Source organism: Neurospora tetraspora (genome assembly GCF_033439725.1).
Source record: "Neurospora tetraspora strain CBS 560.94 chromosome Unknown B0H65scaffold_2, whole genome shotgun sequence".
Classification (NCBI taxonomy): Eukaryota; Fungi; Ascomycota; class Sordariomycetes; order Sordariales; family Sordariaceae; genus Neurospora; species Neurospora tetraspora.
In genome coordinates, this window is record NW_026944384.1 from 2,434,497 (window position 1) to 2,462,259 (window position 27,763).

General features: G+C 52.9%; 11 protein-coding genes across 11 annotated transcripts; 4 read left to right on the forward strand and 7 right to left on the reverse strand.

Moving 5' to 3' along the window:
• Positions 1-288: 288 nt before the first annotated feature.
• On the forward strand, positions 289-1,408 carry B0H65DRAFT_518649 (uncharacterized protein; the record flags this gene model as incomplete). Its single annotated transcript, XM_062828701.1, has 3 exons — positions 289-552; positions 640-848; positions 928-1,408. The coding sequence occupies exons 1-3, from the start codon at positions 550-552 to the stop codon at positions 1,406-1,408; spliced, it is 693 nt and encodes a 230-aa protein (XP_062684219.1). The 5' UTR covers positions 289-549.
• On the forward strand, positions 1,359-2,127 carry B0H65DRAFT_456397 (uncharacterized protein). The gene has a single exon (XM_062826289.1). The coding sequence runs from the start codon at positions 1,602-1,604 to the stop codon at positions 1,929-1,931; it is 330 nt and encodes a 109-aa protein (XP_062684220.1). The 5' UTR covers positions 1,359-1,601; the 3' UTR covers positions 1,932-2,127.
• A 342-nt stretch (positions 2,128-2,469) lies between these two features.
• Positions 2,470-5,025, reverse strand: B0H65DRAFT_103990 (uncharacterized protein). Its single transcript, XM_062820466.1, has 4 exons — positions 4,390-5,025; positions 4,176-4,336; positions 3,749-4,125; positions 2,470-3,697 (listed from the first exon to the last, which is right to left on the reverse strand). Exons 1-4 carry the CDS (start codon positions 4,683-4,685, stop codon positions 2,558-2,560), a joined length of 1,974 nt encoding a protein of 657 aa, XP_062684221.1. The 5' UTR covers positions 4,686-5,025; the 3' UTR covers positions 2,470-2,557.
• Positions 4,552-5,244, reverse strand: B0H65DRAFT_103719 (uncharacterized protein). Its single transcript, XM_062820465.1, has one exon. The coding sequence runs from the start codon at positions 5,122-5,124 to the stop codon at positions 4,759-4,761; it is 366 nt and encodes a 121-aa protein (XP_062684222.1). The 5' UTR covers positions 5,125-5,244; the 3' UTR covers positions 4,552-4,758.
• Positions 5,245-6,270: 1,026 nt separating this feature from the next.
• Positions 6,271-7,467, reverse strand: B0H65DRAFT_421813 (Emopamil-binding protein; the record flags this gene model as incomplete). The annotated part of the gene is made up of 3 exons (XM_062824366.1): positions 6,271-6,473; positions 6,583-6,718; positions 6,970-7,467. 3 exons carry the CDS (start codon positions 7,465-7,467, stop codon positions 6,271-6,273), a joined length of 837 nt encoding a protein of 278 aa, XP_062684223.1.
• Positions 7,468-7,854: 387 nt separating this feature from the next.
• On the reverse strand, positions 7,855-8,528 carry B0H65DRAFT_456402 (glucose-repressible protein grg-1). Its single transcript, XM_062826290.1, has 3 exons — positions 8,393-8,528; positions 8,235-8,307; positions 7,855-8,170 (listed from the first exon to the last, which is right to left on the reverse strand). The coding sequence occupies exons 1-3, from the start codon at positions 8,439-8,441 to the stop codon at positions 8,077-8,079; spliced, it is 216 nt and encodes a 71-aa protein (XP_062684224.1). The 5' UTR covers positions 8,442-8,528; the 3' UTR covers positions 7,855-8,076.
• Positions 8,529-11,924: 3,396 nt separating this feature from the next.
• B0H65DRAFT_104025 (uncharacterized protein) lies at positions 11,925-17,792 on the reverse strand. Its single transcript, XM_062820467.1, has one exon. The coding sequence runs from the start codon at positions 17,636-17,638 to the stop codon at positions 12,047-12,049; it is 5,592 nt and encodes a 1,863-aa protein (XP_062684225.1). The 5' UTR covers positions 17,639-17,792; the 3' UTR covers positions 11,925-12,046.
• A 1,330-nt stretch (positions 17,793-19,122) lies between these two features.
• Positions 19,123-20,556, forward strand: B0H65DRAFT_546007 (uncharacterized protein; the record flags this gene model as incomplete). Its single annotated transcript, XM_062829420.1, has 1 exon — positions 19,123-20,556. One exon carries the CDS (start codon positions 19,123-19,125, stop codon positions 20,554-20,556), a length of 1,434 nt encoding a protein of 477 aa, XP_062684226.1.
• A 640-nt stretch (positions 20,557-21,196) lies between these two features.
• Positions 21,197-23,994, forward strand: B0H65DRAFT_439894 (pyridoxal phosphate-dependent transferase; the record flags this gene model as incomplete). Its single annotated transcript, XM_062825452.1, has 4 exons — positions 21,197-21,416; positions 21,556-22,147; positions 22,206-23,445; positions 23,929-23,994. The coding sequence occupies 4 exons, from the start codon at positions 21,197-21,199 to the stop codon at positions 23,992-23,994; spliced, it is 2,118 nt and encodes a 705-aa protein (XP_062684227.1).
• Positions 23,979-25,861, reverse strand: B0H65DRAFT_456414 (ribosomal protein L4 domain-containing protein). Its single transcript, XM_062826291.1, has 4 exons — positions 25,711-25,861; positions 25,402-25,614; positions 25,036-25,186; positions 23,979-24,971 (listed from the first exon to the last, which is right to left on the reverse strand). The coding sequence occupies exons 2-4, from the start codon at positions 25,604-25,606 to the stop codon at positions 24,242-24,244; spliced, it is 1,086 nt and encodes a 361-aa protein (XP_062684228.1). The 5' UTR covers positions 25,607-25,614; positions 25,711-25,861; the 3' UTR covers positions 23,979-24,241.
• A 627-nt stretch (positions 25,862-26,488) lies between these two features.
• Positions 26,489-26,707, reverse strand: B0H65DRAFT_391625 (pectin lyase fold/virulence factor; the record flags this gene model as incomplete). The annotated part of the gene is made up of 1 exon (XM_062823749.1): positions 26,489-26,707. A coding segment is annotated over one exon (219 nt), but the record flags the coding sequence as incomplete, so codon positions are not given.
• Between the last annotated feature and the right edge of the window lie 1,056 nt (positions 26,708-27,763).

Sequence of the window (27,763 nt, forward strand, 5' to 3'; positions counted from 1 at the left end):
TTTCTTTCAACAGACAGCGAGCGAAAGAGGGAGGAATTCCGATTTGTGGTGATGAACAAAGTGCAATATCATCATAGAACAGCGTCCGAGCCGTTCATTGAGAAGAATCGGTGACAATGGATGTGGTGGTGTTGCTGTCGGTTTTTGTTTGACAAAACTGGTGTGTTTTGGGAGAGAAAGCAAAGATCCAATGAATTTTTGGCAGACTTTTATCTTGGCGACGTCCGGTGGATACGTTTGGGAGGAGAGAGAATTCCAAGTGGAGACACGTTCTTTGAGCGGGTTGCCCGCGTACACGTGACCAGGCGTCTTCGACACTGCAAACGGCATCCACTTCTGCTGTATTATCGGCTGTTGGATCCACCCATCAGATAAGCCTGGCAGCTCGTTGCGCGCCGCATTGCGCATCATCGTTACCATCGTCATCATCGTCGCCGCCGTCGCAGAAGTCGTACATACTCGATCACAATTGAGTCGCCTGCTGTCGCCCGGTTTCACCATACCAGATATTACAAGTTAAGAACAAAAGAACATCAAATACAAAACAAAATGGTAAACCACCGCACACATGCCAACCTTTTCTCCCTTACGTTAGCAACTGAAGCGCGCTGACCTCATCCCAACTTGCAATACCTACAGCCTCCTGCAAAGCGCAAAGCAGCGACAGCGACAGCATCCTCGTCCAAGACCACCGGCGGCGGACCGCGCCAATCGAAACTAGCCAAAGAAAACAACATCACCGCCCAAGAAGAAGCCGAGATCAAAGAAGCATTCAGTTTGTTCGCCGAACCAATGGATGGCGAGAAGCAAGGGGTGATTCCAATAGGGGATGTTAGACGGGCGATGATGTTCGTATCCATTACCTATTTTCCCCAATCCTACCGTCGCAAACCAGATCGCAAAGCTAACAACCCCGACAAAAAACAGCGCCCTAGGCATCCCCCCCAAATCCAACCACGAACTCCGCGAATTCACTTCCATCCTCGACCCGGAAGACGAAGGTTTCGCCACCTACCCATCCTTCCTCGCCATCTGCGCCATCAAGCTTTCGTCACGCGATCGGACCAGCGAAGCACATATGCGCGAGGTGGACGAGGCGTTTGCTTTGTTTGTTGGTCGCTCGGTGGAGGAGATTGCACAACTATATAATGATGATCACGACGACGATGAGGACGACGAAGAATACCAAGACTATGAAGGAGGAGGGGAACAAGAAGAAAAAGAAAAACCGCCGGTGATAACCCTAGCCCACCTTAAAAGGGTCGCGACCGTGTTGAAGGAGGAGAATATCAGTGAGGAGTTGTTGAGGGATATGATTTTGGAGGCGAATGGTGGCGCGGGGGTGGGGAAGGGGGTGAGGATGGAGGAGTTTGATGGGGTTATGAGGCGGGCGGGGGTTTGGAGGTGAGAAGGGTGGGAAGGGAGATGGATAGCGGATTTTTTGGACTATTTGGGAATGAATGGGAGACGGCCGGGCCGGGCTGGACTGAATTGGACTGGGCTGGGCTAGGCTAGGCTGGATGATGCTCTCCCCGTACTTTGCAGTACCCGAGAACTGACGGACGAACGAATGCGAGCACTGGGAGCGGTCAGTAGCTGCTATGGCGTTAGTAGACCCGCGTGAAACGCGCTTCACCGGGCTGGAGACTTGGGATGGGCGTCTGGCTGGATTGCAATGCCATATTCGATGGGTTCGAGCTATTAGGCATCCCCAGCGCAGCAGACGAGACGGACACAAGGAGGCGTTAGGCATTCCTGCAGGGTTGTCACGCAACTATGCGCCCCGGAACGTTGAAGGAGCGATTCACATATTGAAAACCGAGCAAATGCCACAACACTCGAGCCGAGTGAGGGAAGCCGTGGGCATGGGTCGACAAGATGTTTTGAATCGGGGGTCAGTCTTCTCAAGGGAGATGAAGGTTGGGGTTTGAGGGGGGAGGATTATGCGGACAAATGTGAAGGCACGGCGAAAGGTTATACCGCGTTGAGATGGGGAACTCTTGCGCTAAGCTTAGGCGAAAGAGACGAAAGCACACTCGCGAAGTAGAGGGTATACCCCTCGTACGAATCAGATCTAGATGGTGTATATCGTATCGTATTTTACAAGGTATCGTAACAAGACCAACAACACCACGCTCTTCGTCTCCTTGTATATCATACATGAATGGCTACATGAATGGCATTTGAACTTGCTCAGTGCGACCTTTTCATCATTCATAATACATTTCTAACTTGAACAAGTGGTACATATGGTACAGCTTCCCTCGGTGTGCCAGCAGACTGGAGAAGGGTATAAACAGACAAAAAAAAGGAAGAGAAAAGAAAGTGAAGAGACAGTGAAGTCTAAGTATATAGCCAAATGAACGATTCCGTAACGCCATGCAAAAAGCAGAGAAAGAAGAAAAAAAGAGAGAAAAAGGAAAGAAACTTCAGGTCTTTGTGCTCAACCGTTGGGCATGTCAACTGACATATCGTACAATCCGTCTCTGTTTATGTTCAGGTTCTATCGCCACTGGAAACAATTTTTCTCATGTTCCTCGTGGAATCACCGTCGGGCTCATGACGGGGTATACCTAGCGCTCGACAACAACTCCCCACCGTCAGCCTGAGGGCTTCGAGGACTAGGTAGTTTCGTCTTAGTAGGTGTCGTAGGTGAATATGTCTTAGCACTAAGCGTCACCACCTCTTCAGCCGGACCCATTGGTGAATAGACCTTCGGGCTGAGTGTCTCCAGCTTCTGTACTGGACTCGTAGGCGTATAAACCTTCGAACTGAGCAACACGGGCTCATCTGCTGGACTCTTCGGGTCGTAGACGGTCGGACTGAGCGTCTCGAGTTGTTCCTCGCCCTCGCCCTCGGGCTCCGTGTACGTCATTGAATCCCTCCGCGGGAATTCTTTGTTGACGGGGGTATCAAAGTCCGTTATCAGCGGAGGAGGCTGTTTCCTCTCCGGTATTATCGTGTTCATCCGACCGAGACTTGGGCAGTTGATGCCGTGGACGTCGGTACCTGGACTCAGGAGTGGAGGTACCTTCTCAACTGAAGAGAGACGCAGGCCGATTTGGACTGTGGCTGATGAGACCAGTGAAGAGTTTCGTCGGTGGCCACGGGCGGCGAGGAAACCCATTGACGGTGGGGGCTTGAGGGTATCGGCGTCTGAAAATTTGGAGGAGGCAGGTGTATATGTTGTTGATGGTAGGAGGGCGGCGGATGGTCTCGCGGTCGGTGGGCTGATCGGGAAAAGCGAGTAGGACTCTTTTCGCATATGGCTAGCGACAGAGGGTGTCGAAGGTATCTGTGCGGGCTCTGGTATCGTAGGTGTACGGAAAAGGATAGTCGGCGTGACAGGGCTGTCTTCTGCCTCTTCATCTCTGGTCGTCCTTATTAGACTGGCGTTGCTGCCCATGCGGCGAACTTTTCCGGGGCTCGTCACTGGCCGCATGATGTGACTGTCGAAGTCCAGTCCGCCCGAATCGTAGCGTTCAGCCTTGTTGTACCCTTCCCTTCGATTCTCGTAATCTGCATCCTTGTTTTTCGGCCCGATCGTGGATATAGTGTTGGATTTCAGGAACAAGTATAGGCCTCCCGTCATCAAGCCTGATATATTGGCGACAACAGCAGCAACCATGGATAAGTTGAGAGCGTGCCTTCTTTGGCCGCCAAAGGCTATAACGTAGAAGTATGGGATCATGAGTGCCTAGTAAAGAGTGAGTATAGCAGCAGAGCTGGATGGTCATGGCAGACTTACCTCTGATATGACTGCTAGTGCCATGTAGTAAACCATCCTTGAAGCAGCAGCCCTCTCGACGAGCTCTACCTTGTTGCTCCGGTGCAACCTCACGAAGACGACCACGGCGCAAACCAAGAGCAAAGCAGATATGCCCACTAAAAGACCAAAACACTCGACCGAATAGTGCGCAACGAACCAGAAAAGCGAAGTAATGCAAAAATTGGAGGACCGATCCAGAATAGCCACCAACAAGTTCACAAGGAGAAGCAAGCCAACCACGGTAAGGCAGATTGTCACGTTCCACCTCCCTCTCGGAGCAAATGGCTTCTTTAGCAGGCTCCTTATTGTGACTTCAAGTCCAAACACTAACTGGACATATGGAACGATGAAAACAGCTGTGAATGGTCAGATTGGATCACATATGTTTGACGCCATATGAGCTTACCAGGAAACATGAACACGGCAATCAGGGTACATCCGGAGCCGAAGAGCGAATCAAGTCCCATTGACTGGGCAACGGCGAATGTGATGCCCTGGACAACAATACCGACTGATAGAATAAGCGGAAACGCCTCGGTCGCGGGCACAAAGGAGAAGCCATTCCGACTAGGGATGCGTAAGCACGTAGCAAGTGACGGAGTGTTCCATGCCAGCCTTACCTAAACCTAAACCTCTTATTCTCCCTCTTCTCACGATGGTAGGTATCGACCAGAATCCCAACAGCCGTCGCAAAAGCTGCTATGGTGTTGAAGGAGGCCAAGATGACGGTGGATGTTCTGATGGATTTGGCGGCAGCAAACCGGAATTGGGTGAAGGTCTGTGAATCCGGCGAGTTCGTCGCCGACTGGAACATGCCATAACCTGTCCGGCTCGAATCACTTTCCGGCGTCCATCGTGTGTCGACCCGCGACTCTAACCACCCGCCGCCTCCATCCAAAGCGTAAAATGGCGACATCGGGATGGTTGTAAGACAACCACAAGGTTGGCGATGGCGGTAAGCCGCAGCAGTGGCCTCGGACCTGTCGTCGTCAAGTCATGAAAACTCGTCGAATTTGCTGACTCGTAGTTGGTTTGATCAAGGTGGGATGAATGGAGAGAAATGACATGGGATGGAGGAGTAGATCAAGCATAGCATGTGGAGGTTGACCGTGGATGGGACGAAACAAACCCTGAACTCTTGAACACCAAAAGCGAACTCCGGGCCCTTCAAGAAGCACATAGCGTAGATAGGATGGCCCAGGGCATATCGCATAGACCGCACGGGTGAGTCCGGACTGGGACTGGATTCCCGGACGGACAGAAGAGAGCCCGTCCATGGAACATGGTTCAGTCGTAGTGAGACTGGATTTGATAATACTGAGAAATATGTTTTGTTTCTCGGCCACTGGCGACATTGGGTCCACACATCTGAAGCCGTTGAGACTCCTCAAGGGATTGCACTTGCAGGCCAACCATGTGTTCTTGGAAAGTCTTCCTCCATCCAGCTAAGCAAAATTAACTGCTAGCACGTAAGCTTGCGCATATCTCTGACCATCATCTCGGAAAAGGCCCGGCGGATGAGGACCGATTCGATCATCAAGTTGAGGAGTCGATGGCGTATCCATCTTGGAGGTCGATGGCACCCGTGGACAAGCATCACCGTTGGGTAGCAAGGCCATTGTCTGGGGCTCCTGGGAAGACGACGGAAAGGCTCAGATCCGGTGTGAGATCGTGTGACCAAATGCGACGAGAGATCCAAGTCATGGAAATCGGCGAGATGTCATCTGGTTCGGCAAGGAGGCCGAGGAGGTGTGTGGGAGCATGGGAGATGCCATTTTTGTTGCAAGGGTGAAGTTCAAACTTGAGGCAGTCCTGGAACAGAAGAGCCCCTCGATGACCCCAGTGTCCCCTATCGCCAAGCCTGAAGTCCGTGCGTCTAAGGCCCATATGTGGAGCGTTCCTGCCAAGACCAGGGACGTCCAGGGGCACTAACACAACCCTAGATCTAGGGCCCAGAACTTCAGAAGGGTCCCTGCGGAGATCAAACCAGATGAACCTCTTCACGGCACGAGGAATTCAACATCGTGAGAAATTCTCTCAGTCAAGACTCGCCCCCCCTCTCGCTTGTGACGGCACTTGTGGTGGCTGCGATTTCACCTAAGATCATCATGACTTCGCCTCCGAAGTGTTGATCCGTGTCATCTTCACTGGGATGTGATGTTTAGCAGCAGATGTCGACGAGCTTGTGTCTCCCGGCAACCATGTAGAAGATCAACAAAACTCGGGGAAGAGGATCATACACGTGAGCGATATAGAAGGCAAAACAGCAAGGGAAACATATCTTTTGCGCCTTGCCACTAAGCCCCTCCGACCAATTCCCATCGGCCTGTTCACTCCTCTCCGCTGTTCATGACGCAAGTGGTCGGAACAGTAGTACGAACAAGCTGTGCAACGAGACAGCCATGCTCGCGACGCAGTGTTAAATCTACTGATTGCGATTAACACCCACATCACTCACCAACCGCCTCAAGTTTCTCAACAACCCCTTACCAGACCCCCAATCACAGAGACTTCTTAGCCTTCACCGCAGCATCCCTGACCTTAAAGGCGCTCAAGATCTCCCCAGACGCCACATAAATGACATACGCGGGGATGACCACCCAAAGACCGTTGAAGAAGGCCAGGTAAAGCCACAGGTACATCCAGTTGCTGGTATCGAGGTTGACGCTGCCCACGAGCCACTCGGGACAGAAGGTCATCCAGCCTTTTAACCTCATGTGTTAGCTGTGGCCACATAGCGATACCTAGAGAACCAAAAAAAAAAAAAAAAAAAAGAACAGGAAAGGAAAGGAAACGGAGGGGAGGATACATACCGCCGTAAATCTCAGCCGTAGCAATCATGATCATAACAATGTTAACCCTCGAGTTCTTCTTGGCAATGTCGTAGCAGACCCAGCAAGCCATGGGACCGACGACAAGGACGGTGAGGAGCTCGAGACTGACGACGCTCTGTGTAAGGTGGGCGTGGTTAGCAAAATAGCCTCATCATCTTCCCATCTTCCAATTGTCTCGATGTTCATCATGAACGTCCAGCCCGTCGGTAGCTGTCACCATCACAACCACCTTCTCCCACTCGCATTCCTCATACCCCTTCCCAACATCTCCCACTTCTTGCCGGCCTCGAAACATCATCCCATCAATCCTCAATTCCCGTCACCCTTGAAATAGCCACGGAAGAAGAAAAAAACCGGAAAACTCACCAAATCAACCCCAGCCCACCTCTTATCAGCCTTAGCATAAACCATCCACAACTCCGCCGTGCCCCTCACAATCTTTTCCAGAAACCCACCGCCCACATCCCCGGCCTTCGCGGGGCCACCCACCACCCCCTCCACAAACTTCCCAGCGACAGCCTGCGTACCATGCACTCTATCGATTCTTCCGAGATAGTTGTATGGGTCGATAAACACCTCCTTGGGATCCAGATGGCCACGAGGCGCGGAGGAGAAGAAGCAGTGGTAGAGGAAGCTGCCCTCAAGGCAAAAGTGGATTAGCGCATCGAAGGCATGCCAGATGAAAAGGAACCGGTAGCGGGACGTGGTGGTCTTGGGATCGAGGGCCAGGCGGGAGAGGGAGTAGGCTGCCACGAGAATGGCAACGGTGGAAGCGAGAGAGATGAGTGTCGTTTGGTCAAAAAGATCTGGGGGAAGTGTGTTCAGGAAAGATTCCAACGATGATGGGGCGGTAGTGGACGCCATCTTGCAATTGCAGCTGTGTCTCGTTGAGTTTGACGGAATGATGTTGAGCTTCAACAGAGTGGCTCTTAAATCCTGAAAGACACGAAGTCGCGATGTTGATCTTTGTGGCCCGTGCACAACCCCTGTAGTGTCGTTCAGCTTAGAGTGGATCAACATCTTCGTGTAAGACGTTCGAGCTGATGATATTTGGCCAACTGTTGAGGTCCCTGATCTGTATCATGTCAAGTCACGAGTGAGGTATCGTTTCGAATTCCCCCAGGTGCCAAAAGAGCAGTAAGAAAGGTAAACATGTGCATCGTCACCATATCACTCGAAGTGACCAAAGTTGGAAAGCATGCAATGTCAGAAAAGCATGTTGATGTCACAAAAGCACAAAGAATCTCAGTGTAAGGCATTAATCGGCAGAGAGCCGGGTCAATTCCTAGCTAGAACGGACCAGTGTCCATGCCTATGTAACAGGGGTATCGGTTCTGGTGTAATGCTAAAGCTGCCCTTCGAAATTCCAAGCCAAGTGTCGTAAAGAAACCCTTGGCAAACTCCTTAACCGGCCATTATCATCAAGTCATGATCGAGGAAAAGGAAATGGAAGACGACTGTTGGTGAAGTCGCTTAGTGGGTAGCACCCTGCTTGTGGGCCTCGGCCTTAGCGTCGTGCTTGTTCTCGGAGACCTTGTCGGAGATGGCATCACCGGCAGCGTTGAGACTGAGAGGAAGATGAATGTTAGTGTCTGATGATGGCTGTGAGTGAGGAAGATGGTGAAGCTTACCGAGTGCCGACGCCCTGGTTGGAGTCCTTGGCAACGTCCTTGTTGGCCTCCTTGGAAGCAGTGGCGGTAGCGCCTGCGACAATGAGATGTCAGTGACTGTTGTGAAGATGCTGGAGATGTGAAGATGCTGGAGTTGGAGCTGGGAGTCGAAAACGTACCCTGAACCTTGTCACCGACGTAGTTGGCAGCGTTCTTGATGGTATCCATTTTGGTTGATTGGGGGGGTTGTGAAAGTGGTTTGAGTGTTGTGTTGATTGTTTGATTGAGTGAAGAAGTGATTGCTTTGTTGGCTGATGATGGAGAAGAAAAGATTGGGATTGGGGTGGTGGGAGGACAGTCTTATATAGGCATTTGGTTCCCTTGATCGGGAATCGAGAAGACCAAGTTGGAAGCTTGTGTTCCTGGCTGCCTGCACTGCCTGCACTGCCTGCCTGGCCCAAACTGGCATCTACACAGCCCGCAAACAAGCAACAACGGGATGGAATCATGTGAAGATGGAGGAGCTACGTCATGTCCCAACGGGGATGGTGTGTTCCGGCCATCTCGCCAGGATGTTTGGGTGGGGCACTTTGAGAATTGGAGGAGGTGCCAATTTTGGCTTGCAGGAACACTTGCTTCCTTTGACACTTGACCCACTGCAATCGAGATGTACCTTCCGAGCTTTGCATTGCGGGCATTCAACGGCAATTTCCAGTCATCTCTACTTTCCTTGCATTGAGACGAGCGCTTTCTTTGCATGCAAAATGCTCGCAAAGAAGTGAGGCAATGTTCGTCCTTCACCCGTTGTCTGCCGCCAAGCGAGCGGACTGTGACGTCACACCCCTTTGCACCCCAAACACCTCCCCGCAGAAGATGCAAACTGCATGTCACAAGCGCTGTCTGTGTGCTTTTCTGTTACCGAAGGCCGCGCGTAGCCGTGGCATGGATGTAATGTTGCTGTTGAAAGCTCTCCTGCTAGAATTCTCGTCTGATCAATGCCTGTCCTCAAAGTGTCCAGTCATTTGGTTCTCAGCCGAGTGACTTGGCAGTTGCACCAATTGGAAGTGATTCTCTGTAATTCAAACGGATGGCCTGTTCTTTCTTCAGCAGATTCAAGACGCGACGTTGGCTATTTCCTTCCGCGTCGTTGCCTGAGAATCACATTTCATGAAATGGCAAAGTACACAAACTTCCGGAAATGGAAAGAGGCTTCATGGCCATCATCCCTGCCAGTGACGCATGGAAGGGCCTGGCCCGTCAAAGAACGATTTCCATTGGTTGAACCCACACTATTGATGTGCAACTACGTCACGAGGCCCCGCACCGACATGAGACGAAGCTCTGCTAAACTTGTGGGGGAAGAGCCGCCGCGGTCGGCCTGTCAGGGGTGATGGACTCCGGCTGACATTGACACTTGACAACCACGGGCTACATATCAAACCGAGAACGATGTCATCTTGGTTTTGTGATCCTGTGAATTGGTAGATTCGCCTGCCTCGGCTGATGATCTGTTAGGAGCAATGGCGAGATTTCTCGGATTGCCAGATTCCCATCCTGTTTTTCCATGGCAAACTCGCCCTCTTCGATTGATGCAGTGTGAGCACTCATCTGATAGGAAGATGCGCCCCTGCTGTTCCAACGTGTGTAACGGATGCTCGCTGGATTTCCCAGAAGGAACAATGAGGGGTTACTCCAAACCAAGCTCGTCAAGCGCGGGCAACGAATCCAATTGGCAGGAGCAATTACCGATGATCGAGGCCCATTCAACGTTGCTCCTCCTCCCAGTTTGTGCTTGTGCCTGCCGAGCCTGGCCCGAGATGAAACGAATCGGCGATGAGTTGCAGCTTCTCGATCCAATCTTACCAATCCCCATCAACCAACAGACAAGCTTCGAGGCAGGAACCATTGCTTTTGAGCTTGGCGGAGGATCGTGTCCGGTTTAAACTTGCCTTTCACTCATCAGCTGACAGGTGCCGTCAAGGTTCTTACCTTTTGCAAGCAGGCCGCAGCCCGCGAGGTGTCCACTGGCCGAGCATCACGATCTATGAGATGGAAGGAGCACACTGAGATCCGGTTGTTGGCAGTCGTGGGGGGTTGGAAGGCAACCTCGTCGTCGGACACTTGTTGGGACTCAACAGAATCTGGGAGGGTGGTCAGATCGTGACCTCCACATCTTCGTTTGATGAAGCAGGTGCAGATGGCAGAACGAGTTCGTCGGATGTAACAGAAGCAACTCCCGTCAGTGCCATGTTCAACAGAATCCCGCAGCCCATCGTGCCATCCTCACCGAGACCCTCAGGGGAAATCCCAATGAACGGGTAAACCAACGGACAAAGACCGCCCTTGACGCTTTCAACAGTCGAACTCTGTGCAAGAAAGGGCAGTCAACTCGACAGGTCCGAGTCAACGGGTGTCGGTTGCGCAGTCTCATCTCCCCGGACTTCTCCCGCCTCCCGTCCCCGTCATGGAAGAGCTTTCAACACCTTCCGAGACACCTTCCGAGACACACGGCCGGTCGAGGCTTTGGTAAGAGTGCGTACTTGCCATGGAAGACTCGTTGATTAGTTGTGTACTTTGTTCCTCTGCAAAAGTTTTCAGCGATTTCCCAAGTAGGTTTCATAGGTAAGTCTTGACACTTGAACAACTCGAAGACAGGTGTCCGATGCTGGCAATTTCAGAGAAGGCTGGATTTCGGTGTTGCGTGGCACGCTTGCAGACGCCCATTAAGCTGACACATCCATTTCCGCAGCAGTTTCCCCGAGAAAATCGCTTCCACCGCTTCAGCCGCTTCATGCCGTCCGACACCTGCCCGCCACCGCGAAGAGGCTATGAAAACACCACTTGACCGAGCATTTCAGCCTACAGGGCCGACCTAATGACTGACCACCCGCCAGCTGTCGTCCATCGATACAGAGTTCTCGAGAGACCTCCAACAGAAGTCTAGCAACGCTTTTCCGTAGCCCCATGAAGGCGGTAAATGAGACGTGACGCTCTACAAACATGATCTGTGTGAGGAATGGTGACACGCGAGGCTACACATCAACGAGGCGAAGGCGACATTGTTGACCCTGGAAGTTTCATGGCGCTCGCTCGACCTTCTTCAAATCCGCAAAATCCGCGCTGTCGGTTCTTTTCTCCGTCAGACCAGTACAGGAGCTTTCGTGGGTACTTGGGGGTTGAAGACCTTTACTTCAACCCCCAAGTATCTTTGCAAAGATGAATCCAGAGTAACAGAAATACCGTATGATCAAGGGCCATTCGTCGTCGGGACTCAGCAGAACCCGTAGGCCTCAACCAATGGCGATTACATAGACACAACTTGGGTGCCTCGGAGTTCGGTCTTTCGGAGAGATTCGAGCAGTCTGTAAATGCTGGATGTGCTTAGGCTGCTTGATCCCAGGACGACTGGCCCGAGATCACATCGTAGGTGGTGTTGGGATTTGGAAGAAAGAAAACCATCATGTCGACTTGGTGACAAAGTTGTCTTTCAACCGAATGTAGCACGGCGGAATGCGAACCTTGACGAATGCTCTTGGGAGAGCCAAACCCCATGTGAATGCCTCTTGGGCCGCAGGCTAATAATATTGTGATTTAGCTAAACTCAGCGCATACCTAGAAGAATGCGATATGCCAAGCTGATAATAACACATTGCCCCTATTTCCACCACAGGTGCCTAGTCTAGATACCAGTGAACAAGGACACTCTCACCAGCCAAGTTGAGCCATAATGTCTTCCATCACGATGCAAATATCTTCCAAGTACTACATATGAGCTTGAAGCCCTGATTGATCGACGAGCCACCTTCCCCGACTCTAACCCTGTATCTCAACTCTCACTTCTCAAACTTCTTAACCGCCTTCTCCAACTTCCCCTTCGCCGCCTCATCCTTCAAAAGCAGCCTGTACCACTTCTTAAGCATAACCATGTAACCACCAAACTCCTCCCAATTCTCCACCGCCGGTCCCTTAATCTGCGGTGGTTGACTTGTAGCAGTATTAGCATCATCCCCATCCTTTTCCTCCTCATCCATAGCCTCAAAAACAGCCCAAGCCGACCCCTCCCCCGTCCTCAACCCAAACCCCTTCCCCGCCGTCATCGACCTAATCTCCACCTGCTTCAGCAGAATCGCATCACCGGGTTTGACAATCGGCAAAGACTCTTTATGGGCTCTGTACATCTGCACTTCTACCACATGCGTGGGCGCGGTGGAAGGGTCGGTGACGTTGAAACTCATCATGTACTCCCTTGGTCCGCCCTTGGCTCTGGTAGGGTTGGTGGGGATGGAGGAAACCATGGCGACGATGTCGACGTTTTTGCCGAGGTTGTTGCGGATGGACTTTAGGGTGAGGCAGGAGGCGAATTGTGATTGGGTGCGGAGGAGGCGGGAGAGGGAGAGTTTGAGGGTTGCTGGGTCGTTGCTTATAGGTTCGTTTGCAGCTGGGTTGTCGTTGTTGTTGTTGTTGTTCTCGTCGGGATGCGAGGTGGTGGGTTGTGGGGTGGTGATATCCTCAGAGGCGGCGGCAGAGGCAGAGTTGAAGGATGAAGCGAAGCTGCGCTTGGAGGGAGAGGCTAGCGCGGTGGCTTTGGCGTCATCGTTTTCTTCGGTGGTGGCGCTCTTGGGGACCTCGCTTCTGGAGCGGGCGCGGGTGATTCTCGCGCTCGTACGTAGAGGCTCGAGAGCTGGCTGTTGCTTTCTTCCGCGCTTAGCGGAAGCTGTCACGGCCTGTCGGGCGAGCTTAACGCCGAGGTCGGCGTCCTTGTCATCAGCGGATCGGGACTGGTCTGGAGTGACGGTCGTCTGGGATGGCTCTTCCTTTTGCATCGTGGTTTCCTCCTCGGTGGGCTCGGTGGTGGATGGTGCTTGCTCCTTGGTGGGAGTGGCTTGCTTGGACTGGTCTGTCTCCTCGAAACCGTGGTAGGAGACCATCAAAGGTTGAGTATCGGCATCCGTCTCGTCGGCTTGATCCTTGTCGAGGTCCTGGGTATGCTCCTCGGAGATCTCCTCGACCACTATTAGTGAAACCTCATCTTGAGTCTCGACACCCTCCTCCGTAGTGGCTGCTTGAGGTTCTGTTGTGGTTGTCTCAATCTCCTCAACCACTTCCACCTGAGTGACAATCTCCGTGGACTCCTCGATTACTGTCTCAGTAGCGACTTGAGCCTCTTCGGGCTGCAAGGATTCTGCCACTTCCTGACCAAGCAGGCCGCTCTGATCAGGAGTAGGAAGTGGTTTTTGGTGGACAGCTTCCTTTGCTGGTGAGGAGGATCCAACCAGCATAACTTCATCTCCTGCTACATGGCTGGCGAAAGGCCGAGTCAAGGGAGAAGAGGGAAGAACAGCCTGCTGGGGAGCGTGGTCAATGACATCTACAGTCGCAGATGGGCTTGCTTGTGGTTGCTGAGCTGCCGGAGTTTCCGTAACTGTGACTTCTTTCTCGACAGTGACCTGGGTCTCCTCCTCAACCTCAACTACCATCTCGGCATCCTCCATGGGAGAATCCTGCACGTGCGGTGCTTCGGTGATTTCAACCTCGACAGACTCTTCGTGCGTGACTGACATGCTATCCGAGTCGACTTCGATGGTCTCGCTCGTCATTTCGACTTCAACTGCCTGTGACATCTGGCCCTCCTCGGTATGGGTTTCGGGCCTAGGAGTCGCCGCGTCTGCCATCTCTACGTCCTCATCATCGCCATCTCCCATCTCCTCATCCGAGTCAAGTTGAATAGGTCTGGGGGTATCTTGTGACATGAGGGAGACGTGCTCGGCGTCGCTGACTTCCATCATGCTGGCTTCTCTGGACGCACGGACCATGTCTTCGAAGAGCTGATGTTGGATTGCTTCCATTTCATCAGCCTCCTCCACGCGATCAGGTGTTTTCTGCCCTTCATCTGCAGGGGCAGTAACCGTAAGCGATGCTTTCGGCTCAGCTTCGTTAATGGTACCAACACTGTCGGTCTCTGCCCGCTCTTCATGGATGATTATGGTTTCTTGCACCGTCTCTTCAACAGCGACGGGCGACTTCGCCGGGCCCTGAGCTTCGCTCTGGTCAGCTTGAGTCTTCTCTTCTTTGGGCTCATCAGCGGTCTCTGCGGTCTCCTTGACACCGCCTTTCTCGGCTTTGACCTCTTGAATATCGGGTTCGGCGCCCTTGACCTCTGAAACTCCAGTATCGGTCTCCTTGACTTCTTCAACGATGTCTGTGGCCTCAGCAGCGACCGCCTTCTCGTCGACATTTCCCTCTCCTCCTGCTTTCTCCTCCTCAACCTTCTCTTCAACCTCCTGCTCAACCTCGATCTTCTTCTCCTCCTCCACTTCAAGAAAGACCTCTTTCCCATCGTCCTTTTCTACCTTCTCGAAGGCTTCCTCATCCACCGCCGCTTTGTCCTCCTCGTCAATCTCTTCAAGCACCTCTTCCTCGCTTTCGCTGTCAACCGGCTCGAAATTATCATCATCCTCCCCATGTTCCTCCTCTTCTTCTTCGTCGTCTTCCTCACTGGTCGTGTCAAGCAGATCCACAACATGTTCACTGCCATTCTGCTCTTCGACTTCATGTTCTTCGTCTTCCTCCGCAATCTCACTATTCTCTTCCTCATCCTCGTCAAGCATCTCGTCGTCTTCTTCCGACTCGGACTCTTCCTCAGGCCGCTCAACGATTTCTGCATCACTTGAGAACCCTTCGAATGTTTCGTCATTGGCGTCGGATTCAGACTTGGGGTTATCCTGATGCTCTTTGAGTTGATCATCTGCTAACTTGGGTAGAGCCTCTTCACCAGGTTTGGAGCCAGATTCGTGCTTTTCGACTTGCTCTGTTGATAGAGTGACGACAGTCTTGGGCGGTTCGGTTTCCTGTGCGGGACTCCCCACTTCACTGCTAACATCCTTGACATCTGCTACACTGGAACTTGGAGCCACTTCAGCATCTGTGATAGCAGCCGGTTCTGTATGAGCGATCTCCATCGCAGACTCCAGTGGCTTTGCGTCCTCTTTGGGCTGGAGGTCATGGTCCTTCTGATCTGCTGAAGATGGTTTATCAAGGTGTCCGACCCATGGTTTTGATTGATTCTCAGTAGGCTCTTCCTTCACAACAGGTTGCTTAACGGTGGGTTCTTCCTCTTCGGCAGGCTGATCCTTTTCGGCAGGCGGAGATTTCTCTATTTGCTGAAGACTGGTGCCTTCTGTAGTCGTAGGTGCGCGCACGGGCGGGGATGAATGGCGAATGCTGAGTTGTCGAGCCATCGTACGTCTGCTCGTAGGGGGAGCTGGTTGAGGTGGTGGAGGAGCCTCATCTTCGTCCTCCGAATCTGATAGCAAGCTTATAACGACGGGATCCGCCGGTGCGGCAGCAGCTGGTGCGCGCCCGGGAGGATGCTGACCGAGGTCAAGATCCTCGGACTCGTACGCATCCTCATCATCATACCGCGTGCGCTCTCTCTCCCAGTCTTCGGCATAGTCGTCCATTTCCTCGTCTTCGTCATCTTCATCGTAGACGTCGCCCTCGCCATATCGCTCTGTAACCTCCAGCTCAACTTCTTCGTCGTCTTGACTTATTCCCTCGTCGTCGCTTTGAGGCTTGTTGTATTCGCGTTGGTCATAGTCACCTTCTTCGATTTCCTCTCCATAATCGTCGTATTTGACCTCATCGTCAACACCGATATCATCTTCATCGGCCTCGTTGAGCTCCTCGTTCTCCACAAGCTCCTCGATTTCAGATCTCTCGGCATCTTGTTCGGATTCTGCTCGTGATTCGGGCTCTTCAAAACCAACAAGGCCTTCGGTGCCCGGGCCGTAGCTGCTGAAGCCTTTCGGAACTTGATCTGGACGAGTCGGATCGGCATGCAACGAAGGATCCTCGATAATGGCTGGAGTACCTTGGTTGAGAGCATCGGCCCCAAAGTGACCACCCTCAATTGGGTTGTAATGCGGTGCCTGAGTTGCCATCTCCCACTGGCCTTGCTCAAAGCTCTCCGTACCTGTCGGCCCTGGTACTAGGTTATAGTCCTGGCCATGTTGCAGTTCGGGTTTACTCTGAGCAATGTTCATGTACGACTCCATGCCCTCGTACTTAGCGGGGATGGAATGGTCAAGGTAAGAGTCTGGATACGGTCCAGGTTCTGGCGCAACGTGCATCTGTGGTTCTGGAACTCCTGACTGGGGAACCTGAGGTGTGTGCGAAAAACCAAACCTCACTTGGTCGGCGATACCATAATCGGACTCAACAGGGACACTAGCCGGTGTGCCGAACATGGAAAGGCCAGATACCATGGGTTTCGAAGCTCCAAATAGCGAATTAGCCGGTGGGTGAGCTTGGTTGTCGGTATGTTGGTATGGATATGACTGGTTTATGGTTCCATTTGCCATACCAAGAATGTGAGAGGCGGCGTGGGCCACTTCTGTCTCTTGAAGCGCGGTATCCTTTGATGTCTCCTGGTTTCCAATATCCACCTTCTCCCAAGTGGCCGGGCGTGGAACTGCTTCCACTTTTTCTGTTGGGGCCTGCTCGGATGCCGCCGGTGGGATGGACGTCATCTCAGATTCCACGGTCTGGCTGGCTCCATCCGTCATTTTAGGTTTTGGTGCAGGCGCTTCTGTAACCGTATCTTCCTCCATAGCATCGTGATCCGGTGACTGTGCCTGACTCACTGGGTCTTCCTCGGGCATAGGTTCCGGTTCGGGAGTCGGGGATTTACTGGAGTATCTCCATGTATTGCTCTTCCGCGCGAAGCGTGATCGCTTGCGACCTTTGCCCTTGATGCCGCCATCCTCCTCGAATATGTCAAGTCCATCCTCGAAAAGGGAGCCGTATGAAATTCTAGCCCTCTTGATGAAAGCAGGCGATGGGTATTCGTTCAAAGCAATATCTGGGACATTTCGAATAGCCGACAACTTTTCGATAACGGACGGTTCTGGTTCGATCACAGTCTGCTCCAGCTGCTGTATCGCCGACGGTTCTGGCAGCTCATCTGGCAACTCGGTTTGTTCGCTGTCGACGTTGATGTGTTTCGGTTCGTCGGATCCGTTCAGCTTCACCTGAAGTACCAATTTTTTGTTGAACTGCAACTGCCAGTCTACTCGAGCTCCAGGAATGCTCCCGGGCGACTCGTCCTTTGTCCACTCGACGCCGTCGAGACTGAGCAACACCTCATCGCAAGCTCCCAGTCCACAGTCGGCGACGGCCTTCGCGCTTGGTCCATGGAGCTGCACCCGCACTTGACCTTTGGTTCGACGGAGGCGTACATCGGGCTCGGCGAGTAGGAAAGCGAGAGTATGGGTGACCCTGTTATAGGGCCATGTGATGGTGATCTCTCCTCGAACACTTCGTGAGTTCTGGTCGGGGAGTTCTGGGTCTAGTTGCGCAATTGGCGTCACTGTCCGTGATTCGAGAGCCACGACGGCTGCACCATCGATCGCATCGGCCGATGCCATTTTCGTGCGAATCAAGTTGGCCGGGGCCAAAGAAGAAATGTCGTGTTTAGCGCAAAGTAAGAAAATACGATTATGTCATTTAATGAAGCCCGTCGCGAAGCCAGCGCGAAGGGTGTTGGTACAGCGCGCGGCACTGCGGATAGGTGTAGTACTGTAGGTAGGCAGATCTGACAGCTCAGCGCTAGGATCAGTGACAGTGACGGCTCAGGGCCAACAAGGTGCCTCGGACGAAAGAAAAATTGCTGATTGTCAGATGGAAATCAACCAAACAAGTTGTGAGCAAAGACTCAGTTTCCCATCCAGACAAGATGCTTAGTCGAAAGGGATCTCACGTCACCTCAACTAAAAGGCAGGAAAAGAGGGAAGATTGTGGACGGACGGGAGCATCCGAGGTGATGACAGCTTCCCTTCAAAGACGGGAGCTGGGCTCGCTGTTTGCTCCAGTTGGTGATGCAACTGTGAAAGCTTCCCCCCAGGCGCCCAAAATATCGGTGCGACAGGGCAGTTTCGCGTGCCACAGCTCCAGCTTGGACTTGCCCGTTTGCGCCTTCCGTCTCGAAAGGGAAGGCGGTGAAAGCCCAACTGACAAGCTCTCACAGTCTCACTAACAATTTCCATCCCTTGGGCTTCCGTTGCACTTGGAGCAATGGAGGTCAGTGCGTCATTTACAATCTCGTGATTGCTTCATCCTTGGAACTTCAGTCTAAGGGCGTGTTTGGCGCCCTGGAATTGGGCCTGGAAATGGGTTTTCGGAAGTGTTGTTCAGAGGAACCGCACGAACCGTTCTGAACCGGATTTTGGCGGTAAATGCCGAGGATTTCAACTCCACACAGTTCCACCAGAAAACCACTTCCGAGTGCAATTTCCGGGTGCCGTTTGGTGCTCTAGAATATTGGAGACCTAACCGTAGAAGGCACGCGGCGTCATACGCAACAACGATTGGAATTTCCTAACATACCCATAGAGAAGCTCATGCGCCGTGAACCAACCGCTTCTACCCATATTTATGGATATAGGGTTAGCCCAGTACGTAAGGGTACTCATCATGAGCATGATAGTGGCTTGCAGTAATCGTCGCTGGCGTCGATGGCGAGCCTTCGCTGTAGTGCATATCGAGGTTGGTGGTGGTGGCGGTTGGGGGTGTCACGTGGTCGTATTTAATAGCCAGAAAGGGAAAGAGGTCGATTTAAAATCGATTTCAGAAGGATTTTGTACTAGAATCGATTCAGGGCCAATTCAGAAGAATGCACGACATTTTATTGGCTACCATTCAGTTGTGGGTACCAGAATTTCCGAGACCCAGTTTTGGTGGCATTTCCGTGTGGAAATGTTCCGGGTGGCGCCAAACGCCCACTTGGGAATGGGAGCTGGAAGCTTTCCAGGTGACACTTCCAGGGCGCCAAACACGCCCTAACCCTTCTTCTTTTAACAACATATATATTTATTTACTACCATTTTTTTGCCCTACTCTTACTCCTGACGCCATGGGCTCACAAAAACCGAGGCGATTCAATGTCAAAAAGATCGCAATTATTGGGGCTGGCCCCTCCGGTCTCGCTGCCGCCAAGTACCTGATCGCCCAAAAGGTCTTTGAAGACATTGTCATCTTTGAACGGCAAGATGAAGTAGGAGGGGCCTGGCACTACAGCAAGGAACCGACACACACCTTACATGTGCCTCAAGTGAGCGCCTACTGCCCTCCCGACCCTCCTCTTCATCCCGAGGGCAAGCCTCCACTCTTCCCTTCGCCCATGTACGAGGTCTTACACACGAACATCCCGCGCCATTTGATGCAGTTTTCAGACAAGCCGTTCCCCGAAGATTCGCTCATCTTCCCTTCCCGTGAGCTTGTGCAGGAATATCTGGTGGACTACGCCAAAGACATCCGGCATCTTATCAGGTTCTCAACTCTGGTCCAAGATGTTCGTCTAAGGCAGGACAGCGACGGCCGTGATCAATGGGATGTGGATGCACTCACTCTGGAAACGGGCGAGGTTACTACTACCACCTATGATGCCGTTGTGGTGGCTTCGGGTCATTACTACACCACATTTATTCCCGATGTCAAGAACATCGCCGAGTTCCATAAAGCGCATCCGAATGTCATCACCCACTCCAAGCTGTACCGGACCCCCGAGCCCTTCGCAAACAAAAAAGTGATAGTTGTTGGCAACTCAGCATCGGGTATTGACATTGCGGCTCAGATCAGCCGCGTCAGCCAACAGCCATTGCTTCTATCGGTCCATTCCGCTACACCGCCGGCTCACTTGGAATGGATTGGCGCAGAAGAGGTGCCGGCTATAACAGAGTTTCTGGTGGAGGAACGAGGTGTGAGGTTCGAGGATGGACGGATCGAGAAGGACATCGACGCTATCGTATACGCCACCGGCTACCTCTTCACCTTCCCTTTCCTGAAATCGCTGCAACCACCATTGGTAAACGACGGGCGCCGCGTGTATGGTCTGTACAGAGACCTGATTCACATCGATCACCCAACACTAGTGTTTCCGGGGCTTCCCATCAAGGTCGTCCCCTTCCCCTTTACGGAAAGTCAGGCAGCGATTTTCTCCAGGACATGGGCGAATTTACTACCGCTTCCCTCAGTGGAAGATATGAAGAAGTGGGAAGATGAAGAGGCAGAGAAAAGGGGCCATGCTTTTCACGTTTGGCCCAAACTTGGCGATGCCAACTTTATCAATGAGGTCCATGACTGGATCAAGCGGTCGGGTACTAAAGGGAAGGAGCCACCTTTTTGGAATGATGAGCTGGTCTGGCAAAGAGGGATTTTTTTCGAGGCAAAGCTGCAATTTGAGATTGATGGCGAAAAAGCCAAGTCTCTTGAGGAGCTCGGTTTCAAGTATGAGCCTGAAGAGAAAGAGTCTGAGAAGAAGACGACGCCAACAGAGACTCTGCTGTGACTGGTTCGGCGTGCCTGAATAGGAAATGTTCTGGAAGTCTTATGTCAGCGAGTGAGACACGCACTACCACCTGCCAAAAACTCGGGTGCGTGGCATTTGAGACCGGCGGTGGAAGATCCGGAAGGCTCCGGCGACGACAGGTCGTTCGTGTAAGACAAGCAACGGCACAGACGGCAGTTAGCCGCTTAAGCACGAACACCACCAATTCTATGAATCATAATCGGGAACCGCATTCAATTGTCAAAGAAACACCCATCAAAGAGAACAGCCACTTCGGATTCTTCCCGGGGAATCGGCACGGTCCCCAGCCAAAAAAAGGCGGACAGGGGCAACGTCGGCGGGGCCTTGGCCTTTCTGGGCCCAGATGGAGGAAACAGGGGGAGGCCATCATGCGTTCTGGACAGTGGACCGTGGACAACGAATTGATAACGTAACCACCAAAGGGCATGCTTTGCACTACCTGACTGGTTCTTACTGGCCAACAACTCGGACATGGCTCTCCCACCGTGACCGTGAGGTTTGTAATCAACTTGGCCTTGAACTTACCCCCCAAAGTCGGATCAATGAACCCATTTATAAACTGTTCTTATCCCCGAACAACAATCTATCTTCCCGGAGAAAGGTCAAAGCTTTGAATCCAATGTCGAGGATAATCCCCATTATTCCTGGCTCATCAAGTCTGACCATGTCTGAGAGCTCAGTAGCTTATCGTGATGGTCCCCAACTCGGTGCCGATGGCAAGCCGTTGCCGCTCGACTTCACCCATTATCTCTCCGAAGTGACAAAGCGTCGCCAGGCGAGCTCGATGAAAAAGTACTATCGATTCTTTCAGATTCCCGGAATCAAGAATCTTGCTGGCGGTTCGTCCTTTTTCTCAAATTTGTCACATCCCTTGGACATTCTTTTCAAACTTCGAAACTCAAAACTCCAACCTCAAAACACCACCACAACAACACTCATCGCAAGTAGTCTTGATAAGGAAACTAACATCACGATAAGGTCTACCAAACACCAAATTCTTCCCCTTCGAAACTCTCGAAGCCCAAAGCGCAAAGCCGGAAAGATGGCAACCCACCCCGAACCACCCCTCGCCGGGAACCGACAAAAAAGACCCGGCCGCCGCCGAGCCCGCTCACATCACCGTCCCCACGGTCTCGGGTGAGGCCAACCCCATGAAAAAAGTAGACGTCGCCACGGCCCTGCAGTATGGCCAAGCAGACGGCTACCCTCCTCTCCTCGACTGGGTCCGCAAGTTCACCCGCGACCACCTCCACCCGGATGCCCCCTACAGCGGCGGCCCTGATGTGATCCTCACCTGCGGCTCGACCGATGGCTTCGCCAAGACGTTGGAGGCGTTCGTCAACCCCTGGATCGACGGCCTGAACGACCCCCGGGAACGCCCGGGGATGCTGTGCGAGACGTTTATCTATCCCCAGATTCTTAGCCAGGCGGAGCCGAAGGGCGTGCAGATTGTGCCGGTCAAGGCGGATGAGATCGGTATGTTGGTTACGGGACCGGGTGGGCTTGAGGATGTGTTGGCGAATTGGGATGCGTCGAAGGGGAAGAGGCCGCATTTGATGTATACTGTGACGTGAGTATCCTGCCCCCCATGAAGGGACTTAACGGCACGACTAACCCACGCAAAACAGCCTCGGCCACAACCCAACCGGCTTCGTCATCCCCGTCTCCCGCCGCAAGGAAATCTACGCCATCTGCAGCCGCTACGACGTGATCATCGTCGAAGACGAGCCCTACTGGTACCTGCAATTCCCATCCGCCACCGCGGCCAACATGGCCAAGGCCAAGGCAACCGGCCAGAAGCATTCTCAACTCCCCCAAGAAGAAGTTTCCAAGCGCTCCGTCTCAACCGGCTTCCCCTTCCTCGACTCTCTCGCCCCCTCCTACATCTCCATCGACGTCGACGGCCGCGTCGTCCGCCTCGACACTTTTTCCAAAACCATCGCGCCCGGCTGCCGTCTTGGTTGGATCACCGCCCAGCCCGAGCTCATCGACCGGTTTGTTCGTATCGCCGAGACTTCGACTCAGCAACCTTCTGGTTTTGTGCAGTCTTTGGTGGCAGAGTTGGTGATGGGGCCTCAGCCTGAGGCTCCCTCCTCCTCCTCTTCCTCTTCCTCTTCCTCTTCCTCCACTACCACCACCAGCACTACTACCTCCTCTTCCAGCAGCGGCTGGTCTCTATTCCGCTCCAGTGCCCAACCCAAGCCAGCAAAAGAAACCACCCCCTCCGGCGAAGGCTGGCAAATGACCGGCTGGGTCCGCTGGCTCGAAGGCCTGCGCGGGATGTACGAGCGCCGCATGAACCGGATGTGCACGATTCTCGACACCGGCTCTTCCCTGATCTCTTCATCCACCCGCTTGCGCGCCACCACCGGTGGTACCTCAGAAAAAGGAACCCCCGGCGACTGGGAAGTCATAACCACCACGCCGCTGTACACCTACTCCTGGCCGGAGGGGGGCATGTTCATTTGGATACGGATGCACTTTGACACGCACCCTCTTTGGCAACATCCTCTGTTCTTTTCCGGGGAAGGAGAGAAAACAAAGGTAATCGACGGCCCCACGCTCGGTCTAGCCCTAATGCTCTTCTTGATGACCAAGCCGCACCTGGTCTTGGCTTCTGCGGGGAACATGTTCGCCGCCACGCCCCAGATCAGGGAGGAGATCGGATGGCAGTATTTCCGGTTGTGTTTTGCGGCGGTGAGCGAGGAGGACGTGGATAGCGGTGCGCAGCGGTTTGTGGATGGCGTGAGGGCGTTTTGGAAGATTACGGATGCGAGGGTGATTGAGAAGTTGGTGGAGGAGCTGGGGAAGGCTGATACTTCCGAAGAAGAGGTGGTGGCGAGGGTTATGGGGCAGGATATGGAGGGGGTGAATAACCTTGGGGGTTGGTTGGGGTGCTAGGTAGATCTGGGGATAGACTGACTACCTCTAGAGATGGGGGTTTAGTAGAGAGTGCGATGAAGGGAGAAGGGTACAACGTATGTATATGATTTTACGATAATTGGGACATAACGAAGATCTGGTCAAAAGGGTGTCCATTGGGGAGAAACGAAGACCATGATGTTCTGGCTGAAAAGTGTCATCATGATGTCTTGTTCGAGTGAATCGACGCCACGGCTCGCTTTCGATTGATCTATTTTCGTACTCAGAGTCCGAGCCTGCAAGTCCGAGGGAACAGAGGGTGGTGAACCGGGTAGTGCGCCGCATTATCGCGTCTTTGTTAACCTTATTCAGACGACTGTGACCGGGCTTGTCTGTCTCTTCTCTGAGCCGCCGCTTTCTGGCAAGTCCGTATGATTTTACGATAATTGGGACATAACGAATTTTGTTGAACATGACTCCATTTTGAAGGGCGTTATGGGCCACATTGGTACCAACCTAAAGTTTGAGGCGGATGAAGACTTTGATATCAGATGAATTTTACTGTCCTACCAAGGTGGGAACATTCGCATGATCACATGGGAGACGGCTTAGCATGCAAACAAATGGGGTATTGAATCTACAAGGTCACTCGCTCAAGTACCGAGATTTTGGTGAACAAAGAAAAGGAAATTCGTTCGGTTTCAGAATTCATTGATGTGTGTATTGTGAACACATGCCTAATCCATGACGCCGAATTCGCATCCACACCTTCCTGCCTTCCGTTTTCCCATTAACCCCAAATTTACTCCTTGAGGAGGGCCTTGAAGGTGGCGGGAACGCGCTGGGGCTTGCCCTCCTCCTTGATCTCGCCGAGCTTCTCCTTGGCGAAGGTAGCGGCGTAGGGGTTGAGGCGGAGGAGAACCTGCTTGTTGCGGAGAGGGTTCTTCTTCTGGACGTTGGTGCGCTTGGTCTTGGCGTCACCCTTGGGGGCACGGAGGACGGACTGGATCTCAGAAGAGTTGATGAGGCGGGTAAGGTCGGCCTGGGCGACAACGTTGGCGGGAAGCTGGAAGCCCTTCTTGGACTCGTAGACGGCATCAAGCTCCTTGATGGCGGCAGAGGTCCAGACGATGAAGCGACCGAGGTGGCCACCGGGGGCGAGCTGGAGAAGGTTGAGGGCATCGACGGGGGAGGTCTCAACACCGGCGATGTTGCGGAAGCCCTGGACGAGGTCCTTGCCGTCGGTCTCGGCGGAGTAGACGACAAGGGGACCGCGACGCTGGCGGTGGCGGCGGCCACGGAGCTTGCCCTTACCGGCGCGGAGCTTCTTGGAGGCCTTGGCCTTCTCGACATCAGCACCAGCACCAACGGCCTTGAGGAGGGCAAGGGCGTTGGCGGTCTTGTTGACACCGGAGAAAGCAGCGGAGTCAACAACGAGGGGAACCTCGGGGACGGTAGCGACCTGGTGGCCACGGGCCATCAGGAGAGGAGCGGCAGCGGAGGCAGCAAGGGCAGAGGCAGTAGCGAAACGCCTGTAGAAAGTCTGTTGTTAGCCATCATTGTTTTCCTTTGGGAAAAAGTTTTGATATCACGTACTTCTGGCCCTGGTTGACCTTGACGTGCCACTTGCGCCAGATCTTGGTGGGAGCGAACATGCGACCGGAACGGCACATGTTACCGAAAGCGGCCTGACCGGCGCGGTGAGTACCACCACCGGAGACACGGGGGATACGGGCAACAGCGCGACCTGTGTTGTGAGATCACGGTCAGCTCAAGTGTTCCCCCACATCGTTGAAAATTTGCCCGTCGAAAATTTTCCCCCAGTTCGGTTTTCGTGATCGTTTCGCGATATCGAGTTCTTCGCCCAACAGAAAATCTCGAATCCTTCCATCGATCATCGTTCCGTCTTCGACCCATTGATTCCCTTCGTGTAATTCCAAAATCGGCCGGGTGTTCACTAACCAGTGCCCCAGGACTCAGCGGAGGTCTGGTGACCAGCCTTCTCGCTGACGGAGTACGGCTGGCGCTTGTTCTTGGCCATGCCGGTGTGGACGTTCTTGACGATATCCGGGCGGATGGGAGCGCCGAAGACCTTGGGGAGGACCTCGGTGGCGCCGGTGGCCTTGCCATCGGCGCCGATGATGGTGACGGTCGGTCTAGAGGCCATTGTGTCCGCTGTTGTTTTTTTCTGAGAGTTAGTCGACAAGTCCCCGAAAATCCAAACAGCAATAATTTCTGCCGCAAAGGATCGTGAGGGCGCTTCCAACGTACCTGTATCTGTGCTCCTGACAGGAAGTTGGGGGATGCGAAAAAAGATCAAGACCGGCGGAGACCCAATTGAAATTTTGGATATTTCGCTGTCGAAAGTGCGCGCGTGGGGCCGCCCTGGCGCACCTGGCAGACCCTAACAGCCGCTAGCCCCCAATTGGGCAGGAAGGTGGCTCTTTTGCAGCTGGCCGACCCCGCGGCAGCTGGCGGGACTGGGGTGCAACATGACATTTCTTGGCATTTTGATATCGCCAGACCAGCTTCCAACGTCATCAACCTCACTCAGCCTGAACGCGACGAGATGGACGATGTTTGGCAATACACTCGAGGGCAATTTCAATGAGGATGCCCAAGCTGCAGCGCGTCATGTTTCGTTTATCTCACCGAGAACGATGCCTCGACACGATGAATACAAGCTAGAAGGTGGTCACTCAGCACCTTATCGCAGGCCTTATCAGAGAACATGACGGCAAGGAGCTCACATCATGGACTGAGATCCTTTACTACCGAAGCTCATATTCTCGCTCCCAGCTCACTGCCGGCCCCGGTCAAAATCATCAACCAAAACATCAAACATTCCCCGGACACGGCCCCGTGATGTTCTCCCAACGGATGTCGGTGATGGGGATGCGGGAGGAGTCGCAGTTTGAGTAGGAGTATGTTTGAGTGTTGTTGTCGGTGAGCAGTTAGGCCACATGTCTGACTTGGAGAGACTGGAAAGGGAAGCGAAAGAAGGGAAGGGAAGGGAAAAGAAAGGGTTGAGTGAGGCACACGCACAGATACAAGAGGTAACGTATATGGGCTGGTTGACATTCTCAAAGTGGATATTGCGAAAGGTAACGTTTCGCACATATCCTCCTCGGCCGGGATAGGTCTTGATCCAAGCGGCGTTGCTGCTATCGTGGAGCTCGACGTTCTCGAAGACGACGTTCTCGACGTAGTCTGGCTGGTTGGCGTTGCTTCCTATGCTGCCGATGCACATCCCTCCGGACCTGTAGCAGGTGACGTGCTGACATGGACATCGGAGCTGTTGCCTTTGACCGAGAATACAATCCTGTTTGACGATGAGTTTAGGTTAGTTGGCCCATGACTTCAATCATGCCCATTCATAGCCTGGAAAATCAAAGAGGTTAACAACCAACCCCTTTCCCACCCCCATCCAAATATTCTCAGGAGCAAACCACCCACAAGTAAACAACCCAAACCAAACCAAACCACAAAAAAAACTCACATCCCCACTACCAACCGTCCAATTCTTAATCCTCACCCCCCCCTCGAGTTCCACGTATTAACCCGCATCCGCATTCACCGCCTTCCACTTTGTGGTTGTACTAGTAGTATTCATATCCAAATTCGATCATCGTCACATTTTCTTCGAATGCGCAACAAACAAACGTACAATTCAATACTGGTTTGTTTGTTAGTTTGGTTCTTCGACCATGGGTTGAACAGGGGAGTTTTGGAGCTCTCATTGGCCTTTGAAGAGAGGAACTGTCCTCCGTTTGAAGCATCATGGGACAATGACAAGGGTTTAAGACGCTACAAAAGCCTCTTATGTCTCTCTCCGACTCCTTCAAGACTGGACGATATCGGTCTACGGTGGTTAACCGATAGAAAGCCGAACACTTTCCTATATTCAGCAAAGCGTTGGCTTTTTTGTACCGAACTAACAAACAAACCAGGGCTGGATTGTATGCCAAAACCGGCTCTACTGCTCCAAGTAATCCCATCCACCAGCACATTTATTTTCAGCTCTCCAAATCGTCAAACTAATCGGTCTCTCCCCTGCTGGTTCGCCCTGTTTGGTTTTGGTCGATCCAGATTTGGCCTTGGCCGTCGAATAATGCGCTCCCCCCCTTCTGAGGGAGGGGAACCGGGGAAGCCACCAAGCATGGTAACGTCTTTACCACCCAACAACCAGGCGGTGGAGCGCGAGGTCCAGTAGGATAAGTTGTCGGCGGACCAGAGAAAGGTGCCCGCGGATGTGGATGTTTACGTTAGACAGGTCGGTCGGTGGTGTTCATTACCTGCCGGATGTGGTAAGTCCCGGGTTGGA

Coding starts and splice junctions, on each gene's coding strand:
- B0H65DRAFT_456397 (XM_062826289.1), top strand. CDS start 1,602: ATGGCGTTAGTAGACCCGCGTGAAACGCGCTTCACCGGGCTGGAGACT.
- B0H65DRAFT_103990 (XM_062820466.1), bottom strand. CDS start 4,685: ATGTCGCCATTTTACGCTTTGGATGGAGGCGGCGGGTGGTTAGAGTCG. Junction 4,337..4,389: donor AATAAGAGGTTTAGGTTTAG/GTAAGGCTGGCA, acceptor ACGCATCCCTAG/TCGGAATGGCTTCTCCTTTG. Junction 3,698..3,748: donor CACTAGCAGTCATATCAGAG/GTAAGTCTGCCA, acceptor ACTCTTTACTAG/GCACTCATGATCCCATACTT.
- B0H65DRAFT_103719 (XM_062820465.1), bottom strand. CDS start 5,124: ATGTCGCCAGTGGCCGAGAAACAAAACATATTTCTCAGTATTATCAAA.
- B0H65DRAFT_456402 (XM_062826290.1), bottom strand. CDS start 8,441: ATGGATACCATCAAGAACGCTGCCAACTACGTCGGTGACAAGGTTCAG. Junction 8,308..8,392: donor CGTCGGTGACAAGGTTCAGG/GTACGTTTTCGA, acceptor TCATTGTCGCAG/GCGCTACCGCCACTGCTTCC. Junction 8,171..8,234: donor AACCAGGGCGTCGGCACTCG/GTAAGCTTCACC, acceptor TCTTCCTCTCAG/TCTCAACGCTGCCGGTGATG.
- B0H65DRAFT_104025 (XM_062820467.1), bottom strand. CDS start 17,638: ATGGCATCGGCCGATGCGATCGATGGTGCAGCCGTCGTGGCTCTCGAA.
- B0H65DRAFT_456414 (XM_062826291.1), bottom strand. CDS start 25,606: ATGGCCTCTAGACCGACCGTCACCATCATCGGCGCCGATGGCAAGGCC. Junction 25,187..25,401: donor CGCTGAGTCCTGGGGCACTG/GTTAGTGAACAC, acceptor CTCACAACACAG/GTCGCGCTGTTGCCCGTATC. Junction 24,972..25,035: donor AAGGTCAACCAGGGCCAGAA/GTACGTGATATC, acceptor GACTTTCTACAG/GCGTTTCGCTACTGCCTCTG.